Source organism: Leguminivora glycinivorella, chromosome 9, assembly GCF_023078275.1.
Source record: "Leguminivora glycinivorella isolate SPB_JAAS2020 chromosome 9, LegGlyc_1.1, whole genome shotgun sequence".
In the NCBI taxonomy this organism is placed as follows: domain Eukaryota; kingdom Metazoa; phylum Arthropoda; class Insecta; order Lepidoptera; family Tortricidae; genus Leguminivora; species Leguminivora glycinivorella.
Window position 1 is genome coordinate 12,355,851 of NC_062979.1, and position 24,787 is coordinate 12,380,637.

At 37.3% G+C, this 24,787-nt stretch overlaps 1 protein-coding gene across 2 annotated transcripts in view; it reads left to right on the forward strand.

Annotated features, from left to right (window-relative positions):
- The window catches only part of LOC125229437, a 33,335-nt gene extending 12,803 nt beyond the window's left edge, over window positions 1-20,532 (forward strand). The window contains exons 1-6 of one of the 2 annotated variants that reach the window (XM_048134273.1): window positions 1,970-2,170; window positions 2,807-3,018; window positions 6,088-6,170; window positions 17,070-17,266; window positions 17,864-18,006; window positions 18,980-20,532. In XM_048134273.1, the coding sequence (XP_047990230.1) occupies window positions 2,121-2,170; window positions 2,807-3,018; window positions 6,088-6,170; window positions 17,070-17,266; window positions 17,864-18,006; window positions 18,980-19,188 (894 nt within the window). In that variant the 5' untranslated portion in view covers window positions 1,970-2,120 and the 3' untranslated portion in view covers window positions 19,189-20,532. Of the gene's footprint in view, window positions 1-1,969; window positions 2,171-2,806; window positions 3,019-6,087; window positions 6,171-17,069; window positions 17,267-17,863; window positions 18,007-18,979 lie in introns of those variants that run through there. The other variant, XM_048134272.1, reaches the window with a different exon arrangement.
- The last annotated feature ends 4,255 nt before the right edge of the window (window positions 20,533-24,787 follow it).

A 24,787-nucleotide genomic window follows, 5' to 3' on the forward strand; every position in this document is an offset into this window, starting at 1 on the left:
CGGTAAAGAGGGATGGACGCGCCTCGGCGCCGCTCAGCACAACCATATTGACCAGTACAAATGAACTCCGCGGACAATAAACAATATTCAACAAAATAATTAATTTGACTTAACTGTGGAATGTTGTTCCATCTTTTTTACATGTAGAAGTGTTAGAAGACTTGCCACACCACTTTATGCTGTAAGAGACCATTGTTTGCAACCAAAATTGATTATTTAAGATTTTTTCCCGAGCGGACACGGACACTGTTAGCGGGTCGTATACTTGGGCGCTACTGATCGGTGTCGCACGCGTTCAAACTTTTATAAACCTGATTTGTCGTATGCTTGGTGACCGCGAGTCGCCCTGTAAGGGCCATCTTGTTGTATTGATCTGTGATTCGTTGTTACATATTTGAAATTGCAGGATATTTCGCTTAATGAGAACTAAGTATCAAGCGGTTTTGTTATATCATAATAGCTTATGTGTGTAATCCTGGCTAGTACTAATGAATTATTATTAGTTACAATGGCAATTTTGCCATATATGCTGATTTTTTTGACATTTATTAAAAAAAGTTGATTGCACAACAAAACTAAATTCTTAGACGGATTAGTCCTAATCATTGTGGAGGAAAACATTGTTGTTGATTTATTTATAATAGCACTATTTACTCAAATATATGGAATTTTATTTTATTCCAGTATTCACTTTACCTCTAACAATTTGCATTAAAGAATCAAGCGACAAAATATGTCTCATAGTACGCTACGGCGAAATAAATTAACCTCATCACAGTATTAGTTCAATAAAGAATCAAGCGAAAAAACGTTAATAACTTCGAAACTAGAATAGGTATGGTGTTATTTTTTTTTTCTATTTAAATTATGAACACTTTTATAGGTTCAATGTCAAAATTAACTTTTTTGCTTTATAAATGAACTTACAACAACTGATTCAAATTTCAAATCTTTCTAGCTCATTTTCTCGATTTCAACTAACTGTCGCTTGATCGCTTATTCCATAACACTGTCCAATTGTTGTTAAAGAATTAAGTCAGCAATTTCCGTCAACTTTGTACAATGCCACGTCAGCAAATTTTAATTGATCCTATTTTGTTACCAACATTTAGTAATATAATTCGACTTTTGTAAGATATATACAGGATAATTGTTATAATTAAGAAAATATAGATACTAGAAAACCTTAATGACGAAATAAAACTTAATAAAATCTCAATTCATCAACAAAATCTTGGTAACAAAATAGGAATTAATAAAAACAAATTTAACTTTTCTCTTAATTTTAGTACAAAGTTGACGGGAATTGCTGAAGTATATGTTTATTCTAAATAGGTAACTTATACTTGTAACCAATCACACGTCAGCCATATAGGTACTGTGAAAAGTCCCTTGTCATAGAAAGGGTGAAGGAACTGAAGAGCATACTATTTTAGGTAAACACAATAATTAATATAATGGTTAAATGACCTAGAAAGCGGTTGTTTAATATTTATTTAAAAACTGGTGGAAAGTTTATACAACCCGAATTATTTTAACTTCTTTCGCTTCTGTGCCAAAAAATAGGCGTCCGTTTCGCGAGTGACCTGTGACGTGACGCTATTCTCAGCTCGTTGACGTCCTGTCTTTGACCTCTTAGAACTGAGTTTGTGAAATATGGACCTTACCACGACAGGCGCTTAAGACATTGTTCATAATAATCCCATACAAATTCAATGCTTGGCGACGAAAGTTCCTAACTCATTACAGGCCTATTTCGCCTGAGAGCTACGTAAAGTCACGCGGTTAGCCGAGGGAGTGCGTTCGCGCACTGCTCCCATTGGCCCACGAGTTTAGTGACGTCACATGCAAAATAAATGTTATTTTGAAACGTTATCGAGAGACTAGATACTTGTTTATATGCTTGCATGGCATCGCGGTATATAAAGCATCGTTGCTGATTTTACGGTTCCAGTCTGTGACGCCTATTAAACGCTCCTACAGATTTGATATTAGCGCCACCTTTTGAGCGTGTGTTTTAACTCTGTAGATATAAATAAACTCTCTTTCGCATACTCTTGTTTTAGGACAGTACGTTGTGTTGCTTACGGCCGATTGTGTGATATATTTTTGTTTAAAAGATGTTTAGAAAACAGCGAAATGTGTTGGCTCAAGTCAACAATTACTTTACGTAAGTGCTTTATCTTGATGGGGCATTGTATTTTGAATTGTGTTCTGTCGATTGTTTGAGTTATCAGTTTACATTAGGATTGTCAGGGAAAACCCTTGTAGTGTTACGTTGCGTCTTATCGTGACATACCTATTTGCAATTATCTCTTTCTCCCTCTCAGGAACGCTGGAATAGTCTAGAGATTATCTATACATTTTATTTTTTACCTACGTAATAGCTATAATACAGCTGTATCTTCAACATTTTCTTTTCTATAAAGCCTTTTTAAGTTCTTACTACCTTTGCGGTGCCATTGTTAAAGTCATCAATATTCTGTACAATAAAGAATTGATGAGAAACATGTTACAAGCCACACACAACACAAGCCTTCTTGAGCTTACCGTGGGACTCGGTCAATCTGTGTAAGAATGTCCTGTAATATTTATTTATTTTATTTATTTATTACATGTCTACAGGTTGTTAAACATGCTACATGTTCAATTTCATCAAAATGAGCGCACTAGTTTATTCGTGAAAATGTAGTAGACAAAGAAAGTTACTCAATAACTATTTATTATTTCTTAATTGGTGCGATAACGTTTTTACTGCTTTCTATGCAAATCACCGACAATCGCTAACTCATCATTCCTTTTCCAGAGACTTCGAGCCCTTCGCTGCCTCTCCCCCCGGGCAAGATGACGCCTTCTTCATCCGTTACCCCAACACCAAAGCCATGTTCGGAGCCAACTTGGAGCGCGACATAGCGAAAATCGTCAAAGAACCGACAGGGATCAAAGAAAAGGATTGGTCGAAGCACACCAAACCGTGCCAAGAAGTGCTTCACGGCATCGCGCCAATCAACACAGCTGGTAAGTCTTTTATTACCTACACTCATCAACTCTAAATTCTCGGGAAGTTTTAGGCACTGGTCCCACCGTGAGCTAGTAAACTATGAACTATCGGTTATAAAATCGAACAAAACATAATCACTCCCGCGTAAATAAAAGAGACACGGCGATGTTTATAGTTACTCGCCCAGCGGTGAGCTATCAATATCGCCGTGTCTCTTATTTGCACGGGAGTGCTTATCATTTATTCGTTTTTATAACCGATAGCTCGTAACTTACTAGCTCGCGGTGGGACCAGTGCCTTAACTGTACATCATTGGAATAAGACACAAAAATGCGTAGTTAGTCGACTGCAATAATTGCGAATTTAACCTTGGCATTGGTATTGGCTTTCATGAAATGAACTCGAATGTTCGAATGTATTGCAGATGTCAATGGTTTTGACATTTTAAATGGACGAAGTCAATGATCTGTTAATAAGAGTTTTGAATGATTCACGGTTATTTTCATTAGACTTATATTGACCGGGATATAGACCGTGATTACCTTTTTGATTTTTGTCGAGCTCCCGATATTTCGACGCAGTTGCATGCATCATGATCACGGAAAAACTGACGAAGGCGGGTGGATGTTAAAGTTGTATAGACAGCGCGCGATCTACCCTCCTTCGCGCGCGTCGGCTGCGTTCACTTTCAGCGTTACCACTGGTCGCGTTCACACTCGATGGTCTGTCCAAACACACTACACTCACAGTGTCACTACGTTTGTTCAATTCTGACTTCACCGGTTTTTTACACAAACAAATCACTGGATTCCATACATTAGATAGTTTGAAGCCATCCTCACGATTGAAATTTTTATATTTGTGAATCTCAATGGCTTCTCTTACCAATCTCGGTATGTAGTGGCGTTCCGTCGAAATTACCTTAGGACTATGCAACTCGATCCAATGATTTGCACCCGACTCAATGAGATGTTGAGCAATAGCAGACTTGCGAGTATCGTTCTTTTTGACTGCAGTAACATCACTAACCAATCGAGCACACGCTTTGTGTGACTCCTCTCATCTTGTACAGGAGTTGAACCATGTTCAGAGAGTCCTGAGGAGAAATGGTTACCGAGTTAACGTTAATAAACGGGATGCAAAACCCAAGCAGCTCACTCATCGCGTAGAGAGACAACCAGCGTTTATGCCGTACGTAAAGGGAGTGACAGATAAGATCTCTAAAATACTAAACAATTACTCTGTAAAAACTATCTTCACCCCACACAGGAAAATTGCACAGTTCTTGCGGTCACCTAAGGACAATTTTCCTCTGGAAAAACCTGGTGTGTACAAAGTTGAGTGCAGTTGTGGCAGTTCTTACATAGGGCAGACCAAGCGCACTATTGCCTGCAGAATTAAAGAACACATTGCTGCAGTCAAAAAGAACGATACTCGCAAGTCTGCTATTGCTCAACATCTCATTGAGTCGGGTGCAAATCATTGGATCGAGTTGCATAGTCCTAAGGTAATTTCGACGGAACGCCACTACATACCGAGATTGGTAAGAGAAGCCATTGAGATTCACAAATATAAAAATTTCAATCGTGAGGATGGCTTCAAACTATCTAATGTATGGAATCCAGTGATTTGTTTGTGTAAAAAACCGGTGAAGTCAGAATTGAACAAACGTAGTGACACTGTGAGTGTAGTGTGTTTGGACAGACCATCGAGTGTGAACGCGACCAGTGGTAACGCTGAAAGTGAACGCAGCCGACGCGCGCGAAGGAGGGTAGATCGCGCGCTGTCTATACAACTTTAACATCCACCCGCCTTCGTCAGTTTTCCGTGATCATGATGCATGCAACTGCGTCGAAATATCAGGAGCTCGACAAAAATCAAAAAGGTAATCACGGTCTATATCCCGGTCAATATAAGTCTAATGAAAATAACCGTGAATCATTCAAAACTCTTATGGGTTAATGTACCAGATATATGTTACCATTACTAATACAGTTATTGTCTTTGAAAGGTGATATTGTTAAACAGGAAGAATGTTGACAATGGGCAGACCGTTTTACTTTGTATAATATATTTATTACACAAAACCGTGGGGGCCGTGAGGCACGAATATTTGCAGCTTACATTAGTCATCATACAAAGCAAACGATAGAATGACATTAATACAAGTGTAGGTTATTGAGTTAATAATTGGCCTAACAATCATTGTTATTTAATGTTTGTTTAAATGTTATTAACTAATTATACTCTCGTGAAATGATGGTCCCCAGGGCAGTTTATTTTTTTATTTTTATATTAGAAGGACTGCGACGTAGCATAATAATATTGTAAAAATGTTTAAAGGTATATTATTTTGCATTATTATTTATTATTATTTATAATATTGTAATGTGATATTTTCAATATTTTAAAAGACACCTTAAGGGACTATCATTGAGGGATTATCAATTGACGTGGGCCCTCCAAGTAAAAATACCGATCTGTGTAAGCATCAGTAAAGTTCTCTGTAGTGTAGCACGACCAAGTTTCCCACGCGTAACGCAGGTAGAAGGTTCCGCCGGCCCTTCCGATTCCAACGGTACCGCACCATTTTTTCTACATTGCGATGGCCGGCCACTGCAGATGCGCGGGTCCAGCGTCCCGTTACTCAGGAAGGAAGCGTCGCTTTCACCCACGCCGTCGGGTGGTATAAAAGCCCGCCGGGACACATCCCAAATCAGTTGACATCCCAGTCTGCTCCTAACTAGGACCTTACTCTAGGCCTAAGCTAGCTCCTTGCTAAGTACGGAGAAAGCCCGTTCCGATCACACATTGCGTAAACCCCTGCGTTTGGTGTAAGGTCGCAATTCCGATCACACACGGAGAGTCTTCTACTAGCAAGGCGTGAGCCCGGTTCGGAGTACGTCTCGTCACGTCACCTCTTTTCGGTACACCCGCTACCGTCGCGTCCATAGTCAAAGTGAAGTTCAGTGAAAGCAACAGTGTACAGTGCATATACCACTCACGGCATTCGTGTAGTAACAGTGGGAACAACATCACCCCTTTACCGCCTTTCACAGTAGTTAATTTATTGTTGTACATTGCAGCGAACCCGATATCGCCGAAGGTGCTGGGCACCGACGAAGAGTTCAAGGGCGAGAACGCAGCGTGCGGCAACTCCGTTGTCAAGGTTAGTTGATAACCTATCGATCTTACCATAATAAAGCACTTAGGAGATTTGTGGACAAGAGTAATCCCATTTATAATTTGAAAAAAAATATTGAAGCGGGGGCCGGGGGGGTACTTCCTTTTGTCAGGTTTTAGGTTATACTGCCCCTCTAGAGTAGGAGTTTGGAAAGAAGGGGTTGGATACTTGTAGATTTTCAGGGGCAAAGCAATTTCATTGTCAAGGTTTGTTGATACACTATCGATCTTAGCATAATAAAACACCTTGGAGATTTGTAGCGGGAGCACCTTGCGCTAGTAGTCTTCTTAAATAGAAAATTTAGGTTACTTGTAGGTATACTGTCTCTCTAGAATAGGAGTTTGGAAATAATGTACTGGCCGGTAGTAACAGGGCGAAGAGCGTGTGGCAACTGCATTGTCAAGGTTTGTTGATACACAATCGATCTTAGCATAATAAAACACCTTAGAGATTTGAATTGGGGGTACTTTGGCTAGTTTGGCTAGCGGTCTTTTGTGAGGTAGAGGATTTCAGGTTACTTATAGTGCTTCTCTAGAGTAGGAGTTAGGAAAAAATGCTGGGCAGTAGTAAGAGTTCAAGGAGAGCGTGTGGCAACTTCATTATCAACGTTTGTTGATAGTGTTCAACTGTTCATACACTATCGATCTAATCGATCTCATAATAAAACGCCTTGAAGATTTGAAGTGAAATGTCTCGTTTTAGCAGTCTTTTATCAAGTAGAGGTTACTTATACTGTCTTTCTAGAGTAGGGGTTTGGAAAGCTGTAGGGCAATCATGGTCGCGCGATAGATGATAAAACATCGGGCCGTCCCTATCGCACTTACAAATAATGCGATAGGGACGGCCTGCTATTTTATCATTTATCGCGCGACCATAATTGCCTGCCTGGGCAAAGTTATAATTTTATCACACTATCGATATCGTCACATAAATTATTTTGCCTACGACTTCGAATGAATGTCCCAGGTGTAAATAGATACACTTGTAGGACGTTGTGTTTCAAAATATTTGTACAAAACCGTAATGTATTGACATATTTACCTCACGTAGGTATAAGTTGAATAAAATGAATCATATATTGCAACTAATCGCGTTTGGATAACCTGGTTATCTCTATTTGTTGATAATTTTTGTTTTAACAGTACATGTGTATAAAAAAACTTTTATGGTTCACCGATTATTGTTTTTAGTAGCTAATAGCTATGTTATTGTAATTCTTAATTCAGTAAAGTTATTGTTACTCATAGATTACACAAGTGCCATGTAATCTAAGCTAACCGCTGTTAGACTCACTATTTTGGAACAGTTAAGTAATATTACATTATATCACGGCTATATTCAGAGCCCAAAATTTTCGAGGCTTAACAAATGACTGTCGCAACCTGTCTAGAGTTAAGAATATTTTATTATCGATATTGGAGTTGATATGACATACGATTAGGTACTGGTTGTTTTAGTCATACTCGATTTGACATCAAATCGCTAATAAAACATGAGATAGTCTGTTCGGAAAGACGCGTAGAATGTATGAGCACATTACATTTTATGTAATTTGTTTAAATTGATCAACTGCCATGGGAAAGATGAGTTACAAAAGTGTCAGCTTAGTTGTTTTACTGATATTGTTATGATAATTGAAAATAAATAAATATTATAGGACATTCTTACACAGATCGACTGAGTCCCACGGTAAGCTCAAGAAGGCTTGTGTTGCAGGTACTCAGACAACGATAGGTATATATATAATATACAAATACTTATTATACATAGAAAACATTCATGACTCAGGAACAAATATCAGTGCTCATCACTCAAATAAAAGCTTTTACCGGGATTCGAACCCAGGACCGCGGCGTAGCAGGCAGGGTCACTACGCGCTAGGCCAGACCGGTCGTCAATGTGGTTAGTATACAAAAGTACTTTCTAGAAAACTTAGAGCGTTAAATGAGAGCAACATTTACTTGGTTCTACCATTTCATGATACTAATATTAAGGGTTTTAATTCAATTGAATGTAGGTACACAAATGTTTAGTGTATTTGCATTCCGTCTGCGTTTCCTTAGTATACAAGTACTAAAACAATTTTAATGTACACGACCTCAATCCCACCCGTCTCGATGCTCTTAGGTTAATTGGCTGATTAATACATTTGCATGAACCGCTTGCCCTTTCGCCCTGATAACGACTGAGTAGGGGGTCGCTCTTACACGGTTAGTTCTCGTGGTACTATCTTCCTTAGCCGAGACCAAAGAGGATCGAGTATTATAGAGAGTTACTGTCAAAGTAAAATGTGTAATCACAGTGCATAGACTGCCATCTCTCGACACAGGCTTAAAACTTTTGAACCTCAGTTTTGACAATTTGGCCCATATTCTTAGCTTGATATGTGTTAAAATGTCAAATATTAATATTAGCGCCGTCTAGCCGACCGTCCCCCAAATGTGTATCGCCATCAGGGTCACCGTACCTTTTTCTGTATGGTTTTGAGGTATGTTTTTTTCTTAGACTATCTGTCTATACGGAGTATAATATATGTCTTTGGCCGAGACATACCATCAGAGGGACGATAGATTTGTCAATACGAAATACAACTTCAATACGCACTAACTATACTATACTACTTGACAATACAAAGTAAGGCACGCGTCATCGTGAATGTGTGGAATACAGGAGGAAGTGAATTTCCAAATTTTGTATTGTCTCAGTCGCGACTAGGTCGGTAGAGAGGCAGTTTTCGTTAGGACCGGTTCGGTAGTTGTGGTTATACTTGTGGATATGTTGATTAGATATACAATACAAAATACTCTTTTTCTACTCGTCGACTTTAATCTGTCAATTAGGACACCACAGACTAAACTATACGTGCTGACTTTTCAGTGTTGGATAGTCTTTGACACTTAGTCAACATAATATTTCATTACACTTCACTTTAGTTAACTAATTCAAAAATAGAACTTCATACAAGTTCTATACTAATTTGCGATGCCTGGCCAATTTTTCTGCATCTGAAACACATTTTTTTTATCTATCGCGTTATCGACCAATCAGAGACGGTTATTATGTACAAAAAATTGGTTGTCAGGTAATTCGATGTTGATACAACGGTGAACGACGCTATTAACATTAATTTTGACTTGAATGATGATATTTTTCGTCCATTGATGATGTAGATGATGACTCATAGAAAAAGTATTGTATACAATAGTGATATAATTAAGCTTTTCACTCTCGTACCGTACTATTAGGCCACTCAGCAAGCTTCGTGGCCTAAACATGTTACTCGACTGAAAAGATTTGTATTATATCACGATTGTATAAAATACTATTATTGCACACCTCAATGCAAGAAACAACATCGTAAGTAGGTACTAGTATAAACAACAACTTAAGAGGTAAAACAAGAGGCGGTATTTTGCAGCAAGTTAAAATATACTCGGACATACCAACTTTGTTACTATAAAACCGAGGTAAATTAAAAAATGTAAGCGCGAAGTGTTGACCTATAATAGAAAATGTCAATTTCAAGCCTTTGTTTACTGTCAAAAGTGAGTGTGCCATAGTATAGGCACACCCGTTCCCAGCACACTAAGTTCGTGTAGGTGAAAGCGTTTATGCTTGTATGAGTGAAATATGATAGGTCGACTGTTCGCGTTTTTGACAGACGGTAACTGTGAGGTAACCGAGAGGGGATACTTTCAGCGGGGAGCGGGAGTAGCCATACTGTACTGTACGATAGTACTCTTTATTATACTGTGGTATAGGTATGAACCAATGGTTTGATAAAGATACAAGGGGTCGCTCCGACACGGCGATTGCTCGTGGAAATATCTATCTTTGTTTTGACTTGGCATCATTTGTAAACATTGCATCATTAGGGGTCTATACCTACTCTGTATCCTTTTCTCTGTGGAATCAAGTGGAATTCTACGCCACGGGATTTTTCCAATCGGAGCGATATATGTCTTTGAAACTTACCGCCACTTTTACCTAAGTAATTAGTGATGTCATAATGTAGGGGTATGTAGTTTTTTTTTTTTATTTATTTAAAGAAAAAAAACACAGTTACATAGTACCTTAAATTAAATTTTCGCCAAACTGTGAGACAGTTTGTTGGCGTAGCGCTCAATTAAACTTTAAACTACATTAGATTAGGTACTTTACACTAAGATTAAGATAACAACATTGAAGTAGGTATATAGCAATTGTCAGTCTACGATAACAGAAACTTTTTTATGAAGGTAGATAAATTATTGAGTGTACAACATGGGGCTTAAAACCCGTTATAGTTGGTAGGTTTATACTACAGCAATAGGCTCAACTGACCATTCGTGAATGCTATCGCATTTCAATAAGGTATGCTAGTGGCATGTTAAGATATCTACTCTCTCAAACTTGTCATTATTTGTAAACATTACATCATTCTTCATTACATTGGTTGTAATTACTCGTTCTAGTTGTTTGTAACCCGGCTAGTATCCCTGATTTGATGATAGTTTATAAGTAAAGTAGTGGTGCTTCTACTTCTAAATAATGTAGTTCTAAATTTCTAATACTTAGGTAGGTACTTATTTATATACTTTAGTTATAATCCTTAGGTATAGGCAAAGAGGATCAAGGAGTTACTGTCAAAGTAAAGTATGTAATCACCAGAGATCGGACGGATTTGCGACATTCTTAGTGACTTTTAGTATGAGATGACGCACAAAAATCCGATCTCTGGTAATCACAGTGCATAGACTGCCATCTCTCGACACAAGCTTAAAACTTCAACGTCAGTTTTGTCAATTTGGCCCATATTCTTAGCTTGATATGTGTTAAAATGTTAAATATTTTAATATTCGCGCCATCTAGCCGAGCGTCCCCCAAAGGTGTAAAGGTGTAACGCCATTTAAGCCACCGTACCTTTTTCTGTATGGTTCTGAGGTACGTTTTTTTCTTAGACTAGCTGTTTATACGGAGTTACATATGTCTTTGGGTATAGGCATCATAGCTTAAATTATTCAGGTTTCTGTTGAAAATACGACAACATTGCGTTAACTCGTTTAAATGTCAAAACGCCTGGCAAAAAAGTATAGAAGCCTAAAAGTGGCAACCCTGTAGTGTCGTTCCTGTCAAACGAATTTATGTGAGAAAACGGGACGGCACTATAATGTTGCCACTTGCCATTTTTTAATATCTACTCTTTTATGCGAAGCTGTAAGTCTTACGCCGTGTCTTGCGTGGGCGACGGTCGCGCGACCGTCCACGGAGAAAAAAGTCTCGTCCATGATACCTGAATAGTGTAATCTGAACGAGAAAATCTAGTAAATTCTGGGACAATTGTTCACATAGTATAAATAACTAAACTAGTCTGTTTAAATGCGTTGAGCTTAGTGAACTAGTTATCTTGTAATTGCTACACATTAAAATAGCGTGTATTACTAGAATATTTAGTAATCATAACACGTGGACCGTACAAATAAATAATATTTTCTTGCAGAACTTAATAAATGAAATGTGACCTTGACAATATATTCTTGTAAAGGTAATATATACATTACGTATCATAAAATAAAAATATTGTAAGGGTCACACAGTCAAATTGTGTGTATTACTAGATTATTTAGTATTTATAACAAATGGAGTGTCTAAATAAACAAAATAATGTAAACTCCACAAGAAATTCTTGTAAAGGTTATAAAACTTTAGTTAGGCCAATAATAGGTATCGTTAAGAATACAAGTCATCTGATATATATTACATTCTCTTCATTTATGTAAACTTCATTAAATGGTTAATAGAACAAGAAAGTTAGTTACAGCAACTGCATTTATGGTACTCTCTAATAAATATACAATTGCGTTAACGTGTTATATTTTTATCGGTACCTATGAATTTGTCTGTGCACTGTATAGACAACTAACATTTCTTGTAAATGTAAAAAAAGGTTTGTTGTCTATACAAGGTGGTTCAGTAGGATTAAAGGCCGAGCCACGCCAGATACGTGTAAGTAGACGTGTGCGTGGCGTGCGCGCTGTAAAGTACGAATCTTCAAAAGAGATGATACACCGTTAGACACACACGGGAAACACGTCACACAAGCGGTGTAATCTCTAATGAGGATTCGTCATTTACACCGCGTACGCTACGTGCACGTCTACGTACACGTATCTGGCGTGGCTCAGCCTATTATCCTACTGTACCACCTTGTATAGACAACAAACCTTTTCTTACATTTACAAGAAATGTTAGTTGTCTATACAGTGCACAGACAAATTCATAGGTACCTACCGATAAAAATGCAGGTTGCTAGGACCAGTTCCAAGAGACAGAAGCCTAGAGTTGAAACTGGGATCCGGAAACCTGGGTCACCCAGCATATGGAATGGATGCTATGAGCGGTGATAATTGGTGAATCTGAAAGTAAATAAAATAATTATATAATTTGTTAAAAAATATATTTCAACGATCCTTAGTGCAAGACTTTATTCATATATTCGTCAGTGTTAATAGAACCGTCCTTCATTTCGTCCAAAATTTATATTTTGCAGAATTTTTCCACTTTTGTTCCACAGTATGGCATGGGTCACAGGAAACTTGCAACCATTGTAAATCATCTGAAAAAGACATTAAAATTTCTATGAATAAATTTTACAATAAGTAATATTCTACGTCCACGTCTATATAAAGACTGTCCACGATAAAAAGTGGTCATATATAACATGGTAAATCTTTTGATACAATGAGAATTTATAAGCAGCATGTTTGTCAAATAATTTGTAGATATCAAACTACATTATAAAAATACAAACAAATTATAAACTTTAGGTGGCCTATGAATTTTAGCAGTATGTATCTCATGATAACAATATTTTTTTGTACAGTGTCTTCTTGCAGTCTTTAAGTACAACAGTTTTAATGACAAAAATATTTTTTTAATGTTTAATTATAATAGCCAAAATATACCCTATTACATACTGATTTTACGATAGTAATCATTTTTCTGATTGTAATCAGATTAAGAAAGTACTGAGATTTTCTAACTTTGCTGAATTCGACTTTTTGACACTTTTTGGCTCTCCATACAAAAACAACTGTCAGTGCTTGGAGTAGAAAGTCTTCCTGACTCCCAAAAGTCGAAATGAGTTTCAAAAAGTATTTTTTTGTCTGCTAAGATGTCATTCTAATGTGTGTAAAACAGCTTATAAAAATATAAGTATTTATAAAATTGTGCCAGGAAGCGTGTGAAGTTTGTTAAAAAACACTGTACAAGAAATGAAATGCTTGAAGGTATACATTCGGCGAAACCTCAGACACACTAAAGCATTATAAGGAATAGCTTTAATTATTATATAGTTTTATGTATACAGATTTATCAAAATATAATATTGCTTCAAAATGTGCATTCAGGAAGAAAGATTTATCATGTTATGTATGACCACTTTTTATCGTGGATAGTCCTTATTAGAGTCTGGCTAATGAAAGTTGAACCCAGTATTTTTTTAAAACAGCAACTCTGGATGTCATATCATTGATTGTCATCTGTCAGTGTGACTGTCGCTTTAACGAATTTCGGTAAAAGTTAACAGCGAAATCTATAAATAATAATGAATAACACCATAAAAAATAGTAAAGTAAGTGCTGTAAATTAATTAGAATTAATAAAAAAGAAACCATGTTATCAATGTGTTGCCAGCTTCAATTTTTTTGAAATTGCCACGTTTTTTCGGGCTCAACTTTCATTAGCCAGACTCTAGTTCAGTATTTAGATTTTGCCCACGTAATGTCGTATGAATTTGTATGCAATGTAAAATGAATACAACATTAAATGCCTTTTTACTAAGTTCTAATTATCTACTAAGTTCTACATGTACGGTACATGACTCACCTGCTTTTGCCAACTCTGCCATCTCCCATCCTTGCAAGAGTTTTTGCACCTCTTCATCCATTTCCTAAAATGGAAACTACCAAACGAATGGATAATACGTAGTGAGTACGTTTAACGATAAATAATATAACCTATTGCGATCCGCGTCCACGCGTGATCTCTCATGACACGTAAATGGCCGCCGACCACGCCGCGAGTGCTTTGACATTGCGTTTCGTTACACAAGCAAAACATTTATTTATGCGGACAATATTTTTGTTATAACAATTATTTTTCGGTGTATATTACGAGAATATCATTGTTATTTTTTTACAAGAGGCGCAAAGTAAAATCAACTATACTGCTATAGCATTCACTAAGATATACAATGGTACTTAAACATGGCGTTTCGTTACAAAAACGAAACACAATATTAATACTAACTAAATAATTTTTCAACAGAACTATTTGTTCACCAGTATACATTACGAGAATATTATTGTCATTATTTACAAGAGCTGCAAAGTAATACCAACTTATAAAACAGTCATATCAACTATACTGCGATGGCATTCGCTACGATACAAATAATAGAGTTGACAGATGCGTACATATTTATACAAACTTAATATTTTTAAATATAACTCTTCGTTGAGTTTACATTACAAGAATATTCTTTTTATTTCTTTACGAGAACTACAAAGTAATGGCAACGTATAAAAAAGTTACAGGAAGTATACTGTGATAGTAACCGCTAAGATTAAGATTGTAAAGATAATTTTTATTTTTTTGGCATTACAAGAAGCTTCTTGTTAATAGAATTATCGTAACCTTTATTCTATTAGTTGTAAATAAAACTAGAGTTCTCGTATATCACAGAATATATAATAGTACAAGTACAGAAGGCCCACTGCTTTGATGTTCACGAAATGCCGCCTTTTAAATGCCTACAAAATTCTAACAAAGAAACGAGCCGCACGTGCGCAGCGTCGGACGATAGGGTTGCCTATGTATAAAATGTTATACTGTTATATTCCAGTCTTGGGTACTTTCTAGGTACCTATATGTATATACCTACAGTATTAATATATTTTTGTTCAAGTCCCAACATCACAAGCCTTATTGAACTTTTCCGTAGGACTTAATCAATATTAATAGTAGATCTGTGTAAGATTGTACTATTTTATTCATGATGTCTATTTAACTATTATGCACTATTAGCCATTCACACGTGGACATCGCATATAAAGCTTTAAAAAAACTCGCGACGTAAAGTAACAATAGAAAGTGGGAACGTGCGTTCCGTAAGAATGCGCGCCACCCCTGATGAGGCCGCGAACTCGCGGCCGCCAGCATGTACTTGTAGCGCGGCGATAGTATCGCGGAGTGAGCCGCCCTTGCGTATATGTAATTCAAACAGAACTGTTTAGTGCATATTAATGTTTGCTTAGTTCTATTGAATTCAAGATATAGTAAACGTAACAATACAGTTGTTTTTATTACGAGATTGTAGTATCAGTTACGATAAATCTATTTTACTAAACGTTCTGGTAGTATTGTTAAAATATTTTTTTTCCGTGTCGCCGTCGCGTCTCATCGCATCGTCTACTTCCATAGCGATAAGGTTTGCGTATGCGACCGTCGCCCACGCAAGCCACGGCGTTACCGAATGTGTTTATAATAAGATATATATACATCCCTTCAATTGTTTTTAAAAACCTTGCTATTCGTTTTTTTTTCTTTTTAGAGCTACATGTTGTAGGGCCTGATCGTTGCAGGCAGTGGGCGTTATATTTACAAATCGATGTTTCTTCCTGGCGGCCTTCTGAGACTGCTTTTACTAGTGCAAGTGCAAGGTTTCAGTGACCTTTAGTTTCATCTCATTTTATACCGATAAAAACAAGATACATGCCGGCGCAACGCTCGTTTCTTCTATATTCATAAAAATGCAGAATCTCGACTGTTCTAATGAGTAGGCACACTGACATTTTATCCCGCCAGGCGGCGCTTGTGCAAGTGTCTGGGCATGTCACTGTCATTCATATGTGTGAGAGAGAAAAAACAGATTTTCTCGCTCACGTATGAAATTCCTTATCTATGCGATGCGAGTGCAAAGGACTAATAGGGTGGCGCCATCTGTCATAACCTTTGAGTGTGCCTCCTCATTAGATGAGTGGCATAATGGCATTCAACCTTTTTTTTATAAGGGTTACAAATAATGTGGCAGGAGTTTGTGTGTAGTTCACGTGTATCGCCTGGCGGGCCTTTAAAAAGTATCGCTAGATTAGATGAATCAATATCTACTGAGCACATGTTATACCTATATAAGCATAAAGTCTGTATATCTGTGTAAAACACGTGCGCGCTTACATGCATTATGCATGCTTCTTGTGCGGTCCGCGCGATAACGCAGCCGCGTCGAAACCTACATTAGAGTGATTTCAATCGTTTACAATTCAAGTTTTAATTCATAAGCACAGGTTTAGCTGAATATATCAATATACCACCAGTGGAGTGAATAAAACTTGTGTCAATAAGTGTTAGTAAACAACGATATCAGTTTCTATCACGTTCTTTTGTGGATGTACACAAAAGGCAAAGGCACGTGTGTTAATGGAAATTTTGTAACCGATGAATGTATATCGAAGCGTCATGCTGTTTAGGAGTGTAATTCTGTATTCTTCAATATAATAGGTATATATTATTACAATGTATTTGTGAATGTCAGAAATAATACCAGACTTAAGTTTACATCACGGTCCAAAAGATATCGGCACCAGAATCTTGTACATATTTAAATAGTGAGAGTTTTCAAGTCGCGACGAATCAATTTAAAATAGACATCACAGTATCTAACAGTTATCCATGCCATTAGTCTTCAATTTAGGTAGGTAGGTATTAGGTCCAATGTATATGTGATGTCAGAAACTACCACTAGGCCTTACCTTAAATCGCATCCAAGAACATACCCGCGTAAGAAACTTAGTTTGAGTTTAGACGCTACGTTACAGTATCTAACCATTATCCATTCCATTCCAGGTCGCGCACCAGATGATCTCCTTAACTCGCGCTCCACGTGGCTTCACCGTAGCCTCACCAACAGAAGAAGTAGCAGAAGCACCAGACGCGTCGCGTTACAATCTGATGGCCCGACGCGGCAGCAAGAGCCTGCCCACCACACCAGCCCACTCACCACCCGGCAGCCCCAACTCTAGGCGCAAGAACAGGGGCAACCGGTAAGAATTTGTACTGCTGCAACGTTGTCCTTTTTGAAGTCTCATGACGTGGTACAACCTGGACCAGACTGCACGATCTCCTGGCCCCGTAGCCGAATGGCATTTCTCCGACGCCAAACGAAAGCGATACGCTGCTGGCCCTGTCGCGCCAATACGCAAGCGCGATAGAGATAGATATCTACTAGCGCTTCGTTTCGTGAGCGATTGTGCCATTCGGCTAGCCACCCAGAACTCACTCGCGCGGTTGCACTGTACGAACAGAAGAAGGGGCAAATGCATCGGATGCAGCGCGCTCAACCAGTCAATCTATCTGAGGTACTTCTTTTATAATATCCTTGTTTTCCAACGCGCTTATAGCGTCATAGGGCAAAACTAAGTGCTTCTTATATACAGTGATCTCTTGGACATAGCATTAAGACGTATAAACACTAAATACAGTAGATTGACGCTTCTTAGTAAGAGTATTCTTCGCTGTTGAACCTAAACTCAATTGATACCTACTCTTTGGTAGTCTGTAAATTCAGAATCTTTTTTTATTTGTTAATGCATGTTAAAATTAAAAATACAACTATATTCACCTATGATTTTTTTTTCCAGTTACTTCACTTCACCGTTCGAGCCAGCGGACGACGCGAGCCACCGCTCCTGGCTGACCATGGCATTGCTGGGCTTCAAGAAAGATCTGACCACTTCCACATCCACGTTGGCTGAGGAGGACGCTATTGAAGCAAGATTGCATGGTAAGTTACTTATTATACAATCATGAAAAAAAAAAATACTTCTTTGAAGACCGAAGTTTGACAGAAATTCAGGGACGATTCTATACGTATTATCTGTGGCGTGGACACGTAAAAGGGCGTCAAGTTGTGCCCACCTAGTTTTTTTTTTCAAAGTGAATATTTCAACAAGATGATTAATTAATACTTAGTTTTATTAGCAACACTCACTAGCATCAATCAAAAGTTTTCAAAGCGGGCCCTAGGCGAATGCCGGGATTACGCAAGGAGCATGATGATTAGCAAAAATCGCAACATGTTTTTACTTATACGCAACGTAGATTTAATCAATATAGATTATATAGATTAAGCTTTATCATCTCAGAATTTTCCAATATACTATGACCTGCACTCGGCACTAAGGAGTTAAACCGATTAAATTGCTGCAGACAATATGTTGCCTACTGTATGCGAATGTGTAGTTGTTTACTTCTCTTGCTTAGCGACCCGCAGTGGATCTTAGCCTCCTACGCTAGATTTCGTCATTCACTCCAGTCCTGCGCGATCTGATGCTATTAAGCCGCTTGGTGTTTCACAAAAATTTTCTGATGAATCTTATCAAATCCGTCGCTATAGATTCTTTCATTTCATTTATTATGAACCAACTTACACTAACAGATAAACTAAACATGTAAGTTATAGGTTACAGGTAAAGGTTACAACACAGGGCTATACAACTATACATAGAATTGAATTAACAAGCTAGTAGTAAACAAGTACTACGGAATATAATACACTGTTTAAACATAACAAATTATTACGACATATCACTTACATTATATCAAATAAACTTATATCTCTAATACATAGTAATATTCTTAAATGCTTGACTATACAATTATAATAGTTGTGGGAGTAGACTGGCTTATATATGTCAATGTGTTGTTATTAATAAATCGATTACCAAATGTTTATAACCTCGTTTCCTCTTTTTCAGGATCTCTCGCAGAATCAGTGCAGAGTCTCGGTCCGGCGCCGCGCAACAGAGCCGCCGCCGCCTCCGCCGCCGCCGCCGCCCCCGCCCCCGCCTCCGCTACCGCCCCCGCGCCCGCGCCGTCCACCGCGGCCGCCAAGCCCGCGTCGGCCTTCCGCCCGCGGCCCTCCGAACTACGGGAGATGAATTTCTGGTCGCCTACTTCTATGTAAAACACTGAGTGTCTCGTCGATCTTGCTTCCTCGTAAATCGATTCAGAAGCTTTAAACTCGGGCTAAAATACCCTATTTCTAGACGTAACGGTCGATAAAAGAATCATTGAGGATGTGAGACTTTATGACGAGGCGCTCCTTAGGTAACGCTACGCTGCTTTTTAAAATATGCCTATCTATTTCATTTGCTATTAAAATAATCGTAAACTTGACCCGCTGCACTTATGTGCAGTACAGATGTTTACAAATAGATACATATAGGCTTGTGTGAGGGTATCCGTACTTTAAAACAATACCGCCTTAAGGTTTCGCCGAGTGAACACAGACTCGTTATTGGCTACAAGCTTTGTCAAAAAGCAAAACATCACCTTTACAATTTAAGTTGTTCATCGTGATTTGTCTCAATCTCGGCCAATTATCAAGTAAGTCAGCGTGATAATTGATTAATTGCACAAATAGATTTTAGCTGATAAGTACATTCGTTCAAATCTTTCTATTCTAGTACTTTTCCTTTATCAAAGTCATTCAATCTGGAATAAGCACGTCATTTAATTAATAAGCTTATTATATAATAATCAATTAATTACTTAAGAACATTATCAACGCATGATCATAATCAATGAAAGTATAAAGTATATTTTGTATAAAATATCTTATTTTTATTGCAACGTCTGTTGTATGTGAAATAATGTTCCCTGTTTAATACAGTTTGTCTGAAATGTATACTTGCATTGTACTTTTTGTAGTCGAATTGATGGACCTAAGATTTGTAAAGTAAGATTTATATACCATCGTCAATTTTAAGAACTCACACATTATTTTTAAAAATTAATCTTTATCGAAAATTACACTACAAAGAGTTTAATATTTGCCTTTGAGGATACTACTTCTAGATTTTGTGATTGAATGGTTTTGACTGATGCATTCTAAATTCTATTTAGTAGGTACTAAAATTTTAATAAATAAAATACTATATTTTTGATGTGCCAAACATATAAATTGATAGGTTGTATATTTCATAAAATTAAGAGTTCAGCGTAGCGAGTAGGGTATGAATCTTCCGTGTTAGGGTATCCTCACATAATATATCGTAGAATCGGCAAGCATCGTTCAAAACAAAACAACACAAGTTTATGTTTGCGTGGTAGAAAGACGTCGTTTTGATCACATCAGCCGACATTTACCGACGCGACGACAGTTTTCGCTCTTATTTTCTGTAAGTAATTTAATTCTGCGTCAATATGTGGGGAGACCTTTAGATTATTCCACTATTTTAAGGGCCTGTGTGTTGTGAATGAGTATTAATAAGTCCTTTTCTGATAAATATATGACTGAATGATATGACACTAAATTTTTATTTAAAGTCACGTTTTGATATTATTATTCTTTTATCATCATTTTTCAACAATTCATTTATAAGTAATTCTGAGCATAAACCGGGATAAGTCAATCATAAGAGTTTTGAATGATTCACGGTTATTTTCATTAGACTTATATTGACCGGGATATAGACCGTGATTAAAAAGGTAATCACGGTCTATATCCCGGTCAATATAAGTCTAAGTCAATCATAGTTTTAGATTAATTTAATTATTACTTAGTTATAGCGATGTTGTAACTTTGGATAATTAATGTTTGTGGGTTTAATGTAGTTAGTTGAAGTAATCTTCAATGTTATGCTTCATTATGTGTTAAGCAAAATTATGATGACTTTTTCAGTGTAATACTTTTTAGTAGTTATGCTAATAACACGGTAAAATTTAAGAGGTTCACTCAGTAGTACACCTAATGAAAACAAATTGAATCAAGTTTACATTTACAAATCACTTTAATCGTATCTAAAATGAATGAAATTTTGTAAGTGTAAACGATCCACTTTAGTTTTTTAATATTCACCATTCACCCATTAATTTAATTTATATCAACACTACTTATTGAAATAAGTTTATTTTTCCGAGATAATATTGCAATATTGTATGGTCGGATGTGATAGAGATACGGTGATATTTTTAAATCCCGTGCTAAAGTATGATATTATTTTTAAGTTATTTTGAAATAAAATGTAATACAACTAAAAAACGGACAATTCAGTAGAACTTGAGCAGAAATCATAAAGTAGTTTTAATCCTATTCTTGTTAAGTGTAAGAAAAAACGCACATGAACTGTGTAATGTTGAAATAAATATTCTTCTCCACAAATAAACCTATGTTATTTTTTACTTTTCTTGTTAATACATCTGGCTTATTATTTACTCATACGTTCCGAAACTGTGGGTTATAATGCCATAAAATCACTTGTAGTCGATTAGGCACTAGTCCCACCAAAAGCAAGTACCTAAGCGATGAGTTATCGGCGATAGAATCGAACAAAGATTTAAAGCTCGGCCACACATGCGCGTTTTGATAGCGTAGGCGGAGCGTTAGCGGAGCGTCAGCGGAGCGCAACGATAGCCGTGCGCCGGACGAACGCTGGCGTTGCGCCCAGCGGACGCCGGCGGGAACTAACGAGCGCGGATTGCGAGCGGAACGCCGGCGCACCGCTATCATTGCGCTCCCCTGACGCTCCGCTAACGCTACTCTATCAAAACGCTTTATCTGTGGCGGAGGCTTTATAGTTCAATTCATCAGCATAAAATAACATAAATAGAATGAATATAAATAAATATTATAGGACATTATTACACAGATTGACATCGCGCCTTTTATTGCTGCTCTAAGCACCTCAGCTGTCATTCGCCGCTAAGTTCCGTAACTTTATTAGGGGCATTTTCAGAATTTGGTTCCCCCAATTAGCGTAAGTTAACAAAAATTAACACGCTGTCAGTTTTGTGACGACAATTGAGCATAAAATCTGTCAAAAAAATTTACTTTTTTCACATTCTGAATAAAGATTATCGCTTAAAGTTTATGTAATTAACACAAAAACAATATGTTTATTGAAATTTCATGCTTAATTATCGTCACAAAACTGACAGTGAGTTAATTTTTGTTAACGACTTACGCTAATTGGGGGGTCCCAAATTCTGAAAATGCCCTTAGGCACTTGTCCCACCGTGAGCTAGTAAGCTATGAGCTATCGGCTATGAAACGAACAAAAGATAATCACTCCCGTGTAAATAAAAGAAACACGGCGATGTTTATAGTTACTCGCCCAGCGGTGAACTATCAAATCAATATCGCCCCGTGTCTCTTATTTGCACGGGAGTGCTTATCTTTTGTTCGTTTTATAGCCGATAGCTCATAGCTTTCTAGCGGTGGCACCTGCCTAAACGCTACGACGTAGCCGATAACAATGATTTTCCCATATGTAGCGAATATCCACCGTAGAGGCAGAAAATAACGTGCGTGTAAAAACGAAATTGATCTTGCAGTAACATTTTACCAGCACGTCGCTCATAACACAAATTGAGCCCATATCCCACATTCGACTTCTACGATCATAATAGCTTTGTACTTTAGTTGAATTCATATTGTAATTGTTGACATGTAAAAGTACCCCTGTGGGTACATGCTGAATATATATATAGTACATTACGATACAAGTGAGTAAAAAAAAAGTTCGAAACAAATGGCGATAAATTAAAACACGACCGAAGGGAGTGTTAATCGACACGAGTTACGAATTTCCTTTTCGCACGTGTATCGTACGACGTTTTTCAGTACAGATGGCCCTCCGAAGTTTCGACCAGACAAGAAATGAACCACTTCTCGCACTAGTGCGTAAAAAATACACCATCTGTCCTGAAATAGTACATTACGTTACGATACAAGTGCGTAAAAAAAGAAGTTCGAAACGAGTGGCGATAAATTAAAACACGACCGAAGGGAGTGTTAATCGACACGAGTTACGAATTTCCTTTTCGCACGTGTATCGTACGACGTTTTTCAGTACATATGACCCTCCGAAGTTTCGACCTGCCATATAATGAACCACTTCTCGCACTAGTGCGTAAAAAAAACACCATCTGTACTGAAAAATATGTTTTTGATTTGATTTTGATTTAAGTACGACGGATGGAAAGTGCTGGTGAAATTCTTAACTCGTCATCACACGAGTAAAACATTACCTAATATTATATGTATACCCTCCTACAATATTATTTATTCTAAATATGGACCAACGTGCTTACCTTTACTACTCTTACCTATTTATAAAGGTCAAAGAGTTAACTTAAGGGCGAGCAAAATAACCATTTTATATTAACACGATTATGAAGCCTAGTAGTAATTACGCACACAAATATCTGAAACTATTTCAACTTACTTAGGCTTGCCTACATAACCTCATGAAACAATTTTATTTCATTTTAGTAACAAAATAGGGCGCTTTTTCTGTCGCGTGACGAAGTCTCGTGTATTTTTATGATTACTAAAGCAATGGCCACGTTTTTTTTATCGTTTTACTGTGTATTTGTATTAATTGTTCACTACACTTCCAGCACACGTGAGTTACTAAACTAGTTTCGAGTTTTTGAAATGAAAGCCAAACCAGATATGCAATAGGTAGGTAGGTAATTATAGTACAATGTCGATTCAGGGGCGATTCAGACGACCAGTGCAAAATTGCATGCATTTTGCAGTCCCCATACAAGATGCAGTAGGGTTTGCTGTCTGTCTGAGTCGGGCGTTAGATGTAGCCTAGCGCCGTAGGTATCTTTAAGGCCCCGTAGACAAAGATACAACCGTTCACACTATTGCGTAGGTATAGTACCTCTGGCTACCTAATGATTCTCCGACAATTTTTAAGCCGATTATTGATTCGCCGACAACGATTCGCCGAATGCCATTTAGCCGAATAATCAAACTATCGCTGCCACTTTTGGTCGAATAACGTTACGTAGAATCTTGGTTCGCATACAGTTCAGTTCGCTTCTGTGCAAATTATCCGAACTATTATTGGACATTTTTCATTTAGCAAAGTAATATTTTCGTTTAGGCCACGTTTAGTCGAATAACGTTTCACATTTTATACATTGTTAAAATATTATCGAATGAATGAATTATCGCTGTCGTAAAAAAATTACGCACTTAATAGACACTTTTTGTTTCTTAAACAAACAATGTATATTTTAAAAGTAAAAATTTGGTGACTTGAAAACAACAATACATAATTTACTAAAATTAATCCTTAGAATCAGAACATGATGATTAATATAAATAAGTAAATGAATCAAATGTGAGTTACTCTTATAAACTATCTAACAACTAGATTTTTGAATCCGCAGAAAACTTTGTACGCAAGTTCCAGCCAACTCACCAAAAAAAAGTACCAAATGATCACTCGCCCTATTGTGTTTCGACCAATTTTTTGTCGGCCAATTTTTACAATTCCTAAATGATTATTCGTCGAAAAGTAAATCGGCGTATCAAATTTCTGCTTACCGACTCCGTTTATGAACGAATATTATGCGAAATGAGAATCTTCCAATCGTTATTCGGCCAAAAAAGACGTCGGCGAATCGTTGTCGGCGTACCGAAAATCGGCGTATTTTATTTCGGAATATCAATCGGGCACCAGTACCTCTATTACTCTTCCCCGTATTGCCACGACAGTGCCAGTTGCAACAAAAACATCAACATGACGATGTAATCACCCTTC